Here is a 6,000-nt window from a genome sequence, read left to right on the forward strand (position 1 = left end):
CTGTGGCATGGTTGAATGGATGCATGGCACTGGGAATGCCGCAGGCGGTACTGGTCATGCTCACTTCAAAATGTAGAAGGAAAGCTGCCTAAAGCCTAGAATCAGAGAGATTGTGATGGGGAAGGGACTTGTGGGGGGGAGAAAAGGGGTATGTGGGGCCGGAGTGCTAAGAGCTCGGAGGCATCTTCAGAACAGGGAAGGCTGAGAGCCGGTTGTACAATCTGGATGGTCACAGGTGGGCGTGGGGTGGAGGAAGGGAAAGCCTTCCTCCCTGACAAGGAGAACTCTAGATGTTGCCCACAACCCTTTGTTGAGTGCCCACCCTTGTGCATGGTGACATTCTGGATCTTTTTCAGTACATTCTCCACCACTAGAGAGAGGCGGCATACCTTTGCAGGCCAGAGCCATAGTTGATGAACTAATAAAATCATATACCACTGTAATGACCAAAGACTTGCCTGATGCAATGGCTTGGTATGTCGCTAACATGGGCCTAATATGTTTTAGGTAGGGTGGCTGTGTAATTCTTCTTTCCATTAAGGACACGTTTGCAGGTGAAGGGAAGAGCTGTTAATCATTATGCCAGGAAAACAGATGCGAACTGGAACTGTCCTGGGCACAGCAGGAGGTTGGGTCATCCTTAGTCTATAATCCTTTCCCCTTCTCATCTCATCTCATCCTCACAATGCCTCAGGAGATAAATATCATGACCCATATTCTGCAGATGCAGAAAAGGAGCCCCAGGTCACACCACTAGTCAGTGGCAAAGCGGAGACTGGACACTGGGCTATTGTCACCTAATTAAATGTCTTTCCCACTCTACCTTCCCAAAGGAGGTCAGGAGATGCACTGGGATTCAGCCATGGCTGTGTGTCTACATCACCTGCCCCTCCACGCCCCCCAGAATTACTGACTTCAAATCTCTTGGAGTAGAATCAAAATACTGACTTTTACTAAGTTTCTCCTGGACACTTTGATGGAGAACCAGGATTGGGAAAACTGGTTTAGACAATTACTCCATGGCTAATGGACCCATCATGGAAATGAGATGTTTATGGATGTTCTTAACCCTTTGATGTTGATATCAAGGAAAATAATCATCTTCCTCCAGCTCAAAGCCGGCATGTTTTGGGGACTACCATCAGAGGCGGACCCAGTGGCTGGCAAATCTGGGCCAGGAAGTCTCTGGGGGTCTCATAAGGCGTCGGATTAGGTGACAGAAGGAGGCTGCTTGAATTCCCTTGCCTGAAGTTCTTTAGGAACAGGAGAGAGACACCTGTCTGAGCTGGTGTAGGTGGAAGTGGGGGCGAGAGTGCTGTCAGTCATACACTGACAGTCTCCACACATAACCAGAAACTATCTTTTGACTATTTAGAGGTAGCTGGCACAGAAGGTTGTTGGGAGCAGGTGGACTTTGTCTGCAGACAGCAGTATGCCCTGGAGGCCAGAAAGGCTCGATGTGTTCAGGAACCCAGGCAGGGTCTGAAAGGGACAGACTGCACCTTCATGATCCTCCTTCCCCTTCCAAATGTGCAGGCTGCACTTTCTCCCCATGACCTTGAGTTTGCATCGATTTCCCAAATGCACACATGGAGGGCTACTTGAGTCTCTCTCCAAACCACTGACATTTGATCAAGCCAGTTCATTGTGAAGGGCAGAGAAACACAGACCCTTCAGTACTGCTAAAATAGGCCTTGGGGTTTTGAAAGCTCTTAGAGGTCACCAGGTCTGAGTCAGTGCATGATAAAGCCCCAGTCGGTGCTGTGTGAACACCTGCCAGGATGGACCTCAGGTGGCTCATACGATTGTGGGACAGCTCTAATTCTTCTTGGTAAATTAAAAATCTGCCTTCTAATGATTCCTAGTGACTAGCCTTTGTTCTGCCCCCAAAGCCGTGATAAGGCCACATGTAAGTCTTTCCATGTGACAGCTTTTGAAGTATTTTGGAGACCCTTATCTTATCCCCAAGTCTTCTCATCTTTATCATTGGTCCTAAAAAAAAAAAAAGGGGAAATTCTGGTAGAGGAATGCAACAGCCCAAACCAAGAGGAACTTCCTGTAATAAGATGGGTTCTTCTACAGTCTAGATTCCAAAGGGCCCCAGTGTAACCGGACACGTACTAGTACATTGAAACACCATAGACACTTGCTCTTTGGGTTCTTACCATCATTCATGTATTCAATACTCATAGATCTACCACGCACAGAGGCAGGCACGAGGAAGCAAGGCTGACCCCGTCCCTGCCCTCATGGAGCTTGCAGTCCATGGAGGATGCAGACAAATGGGGGTGGGGGAAAGACATTTATCTTGTGTGATACACACTGCAATAACAGAAGGTCAGGGTGCCTTGGGAGCTCTCAATCCAGGTTTTGCGGGTCAGGCAAGGCTTCCCAGAGAAAGTATGAGGAAGTGAGAGGCTGGAAAGGAGGGAGAGGAAGAATTTCAGAGACAGCTGCTGGCGAGGATGATGGCCTGTGAGGCAGGATCCCTCACATTTAATGGGAGAATATGTCGTGTGCTGAGAGGGAAGGGAAGAGACTCAATGGCAGACATGGGGGAGGTGCAAGTACCACTATGGCTTTGGGTCATGCAGGATGAATGAGCTGTGGGCCAGCATTAGGGCTGTGGGACAAGAACCATCCCTCATTTCTTTCTGATCCAGTTAGGAAGATACATTTGAAACCCTGGGCCAAGGTGCTAGGTTTAGCTCCCCATGCATAGAGAAGCAGGCAGGGAAAGCTTTTTTTTTTTTTTTGAGACAGGGTCTCACTCTGTCACCCAGGCTAGAGTGCAGTGGTACAGTCATAGCTCACTGCAACCTTGAACTCCCAGGCTCAATGGATCCTCCTGCCTCAGCCTCCTGAGTAGCTGGGACCACAGATGTGAGCTACCACGCTCGGCTAGTTTTCTCATTATGTCGCCCAGGCTGGTCTTGAACTCCCAGGCTCAACCAGTCCTCCTGCCTCAGCTTCCTAAGTAGCTGGAATTACAGCTATGGGCCACTATGTGTGCCCAGCAGGGAAAGCTATTTGTAAGATTGAGGACCAAGTACCTGCCATTATCAGTGGATCTGGGGAAACTGGTTTAGCTGTGGGGTTTGCATGAACGATGACATTTAAGGGGAGATAGGAGGGCCTACTCTACAAATCCCTTCCCCACGCTGTCTGAACATCTTCATTCTGTTGAACTAATTAAAAACAGCAGCACGTTCAGACACATGTATGTCGATGCATTGAGTCGGTGACAAGGCATTCATCATCCATCCCTTGCTATGAACTTGTAGTATCAGGTTGTCTGTCTTCTGATCCCCAGCTAAGATCAGCACTGAGGGGATGGAGATGTGATGGGAGGAGAGGCCACTGGGGCTGAGTGGGAGTTCTGATGGGGCTTGGAGGCGGGCTATAAGGACTATGCACCTGACCCAACAAGAGTGCTGGGGCGGGTGGTTTCAGTGAGTCCCGGGGGAAGCCCAGTAACTTCTATGCAGGGTCCCAGCCTCATCCCTTTGGAGACATCATCTTTGACTCTTTCTTCCCACCTCCCCTGTTCTTTGACCCCTCAGCCCCTGATGCTCCTTACACCCACTGGAAGCAGACCGTCTTCTACTTGGAAGATTACCTCACTGTCCGGAGGGGGGAGGAGATCTACGGGACCATATCCATGAAGCCAAATGCCAAAAATGTGGTAAGTGCCGAGGCCACCTGTGTCACAGAGTGGGGCCAGGGACATAGGGGAGAAGGGCCCCACGGAGCTGGCTCACTCAGGACCCACTTGCCCAGGTTCTTAAGTGTCTCGTGAACAATCAGAAACTTACTGAGGGAGGCAGTTGGTAGCCACATGTGGACGTGACTGGGCCTCATTGAGGGACTCATGCTTGATCCTTCAAACTCTGCAAATAGAGATTTTCCCTGGGTACAATTCTGGACTGTCTCGGCTTTGAAGACAGCTTCCAGCTCTTTCTGTGAGAGGCTTTCAAATAAATGGGTCCTACCTCATTTAGCATGAGCTGGGCCAGGAGTTAAGCTCCTGGTGGCTGGAGGATGTTTGGCGTGCATCTCTTCAGCTGGCCTAGTGCGAGGGAGACTGGCTGGGGCTTTCTGGGCAGCCCCAGGTGTGGGCACGTGCGCTAAAAGTATCTGCAAAATGCTGGGAAGGTCACCTCACAGAACACTCAACCACCCCAATCAGTTTACTTCCAGGATGAACTCGGAACATTTTTTTTTTATCAGAGCAGGAAGGATTTAGGGAGAAATGGAAGAACTTCCTGTGAAGACAAGGAGGGAGCAGAATGAATTCCTGTGGGCTGTTCAGGGGAACCTCTTAGCCACAAAGCTTTAAGACGCCGGTGCTACCCATCCCTGTGGTGCCGGGGGCAGGCGGTGCCAGAGAGTGGGGCTGTGGCCTCGTACCCAGACGGCTGCCTGACCCTTCGGTCTCTCTTTGCCTTGCAGCGAGACCTCGATTTCACAGTAGACTTGGATTTTAAGGGACAGCTGTGTGAAACATCTGTATCTAATGACTACAAAATGCGTTAGCACACGTGGGAAGCTGCAGAGAGCAAGGAGAAAAGGAACTCTCGCCTCGATCTGCCGTGCCGTCCCAAAGAATACCGTTTGCAGGACTACACACCTGAAAACCAGAGTTTTCAACTCTGCCTTGAAGACTGGTGAACTCCCCAGGGCTCCCGCGGACTCCGCCACTGGACAGAAGGCCTCCAGCCCCTCCGCTCTGCCCTGGGAGCCCTTCACGAAGGCTTTGTGTTGCCAACAAAGAGCGACCTCGCGTGCTGTGGCTGGGCCCCGAGGGTGGAAACGTATTCGCGTCTCCCCGTCTCCTCCTTAACTGTGACTCTCCGGGTCTTCCGAGTTTTGCATGCTGCGGGTGTCTAGGACAGACTTGCTTCTACTAGAACCTGGAGACATAGCATCTTTGATAGCATAAGCCAGACTATCTGTGTGCGGTGGCGTGTGTGTGCGTGCACGTGTGAATGCGAGCAGCAGAGCTGGTATTTACCCACAGATACCTGTATATGCATGCATATACAACCAAGTGGGTAGACCTAGGTGTTCACTCAGAAGGGTGTGTGCGTGTGTGCGTGCGCGTGTGCCTAGAATATATATTACTCTCAGAGGAGATTCTGTTGCTTTTGAATAGGAATTTGTTTTGTGATTAGTTCGCCCCTTCCCCACCCCTTACCAGATGTTAAGCAGCTATGAAACATTCTCTGTACTAGCTCTGGTCTCCTTTTGACTGGACTGTGGCTCTGAACCCTGAGCATATACCACGGACTCCGTGGGCGCTCAATAAATACACATGAGAACAAAACCGTGGGATGGCTGGTTCCTTGTGCTGTGAAGTGGGAGGGCTGGGGGAAAGCCAGAGGCCACCATGGTGTAGAGACTCAAGGGCAGCAGCACCTATGTGGGTTCACATTTGCTCCTCAGCAGAGAGGTCAGGGCTGGCCTAAGAGCATCTCTCCCATGATCTCTGAGGGGTCCTGCCTTAGAGGGTGAGAAGAAGGTCATGGAGCTGGGACTGGGGACAGGAGCTAACCAAGAGTGCACCAGAATGGATGGCTATGCATAGCCTGGAGACCTGTTAGGAAAACGTCCAGCCTTGGTTCAGGGGAGGTAACAGTGGAATCTATGAAGGATGGAAATACAATGTACTTTGCAGGGCGTGGTGGAGTGTTTTGGCTTGGTCTGGTCTGGAGTTATGCTTTAGCTTCCAAGACCATGAGTCTCATCTATGTCACCTCCCTGGAAAGAGACATTCCAGGTGGGGGAAGGAAGAGAGGCCATTTAGAGATGATGGGTGGAGTTGATGGGATCCAGGAATGGGGAAGGTGCAGGGGAGACCTCGGGCCTGGCTTTGCATGGGTGGGGAGTGCTGGTGATGGCAGGGCCCCTGGATAATGACAACTGAACCCAATGGCAATGGCCTCTGCACTTCCATAACCTTCTGATGTCCATGGACTTTGTCAATTCCGTGAAGCCTTG

At 50.8% G+C, this 6,000-nt stretch overlaps 1 protein-coding gene across 4 annotated transcripts in view; it reads left to right on the forward strand.

The window, feature by feature from the left end:
* PRMT8 (protein arginine methyltransferase 8) overlaps positions 1–5,326 on the forward strand; it is a 177,979-nt gene extending 172,653 nt beyond the window's left edge. For all 4 annotated transcript variants that reach the window (XM_065523583.1, XM_005569836.4, XM_074006109.1 and 1 more), the window contains 2 exons: positions 3,564–3,685; positions 4,453–5,326. In XM_065523583.1, coding sequence (XP_065379655.1) covers positions 3,564–3,685; positions 4,453–4,536 — 206 coding nt within the window. In that variant the 3' untranslated portion in view covers positions 4,537–5,326. The remainder of the gene's footprint in view (positions 1–3,563; positions 3,686–4,452) is intronic.
* The last annotated feature ends 674 nt before the right edge of the window (positions 5,327–6,000 follow it).

Source organism: Macaca fascicularis, chromosome 11, assembly GCF_037993035.2.
Source record: "Macaca fascicularis isolate 582-1 chromosome 11, T2T-MFA8v1.1".
Taxonomy (NCBI): domain Eukaryota; kingdom Metazoa; phylum Chordata; class Mammalia; order Primates; family Cercopithecidae; genus Macaca; species Macaca fascicularis.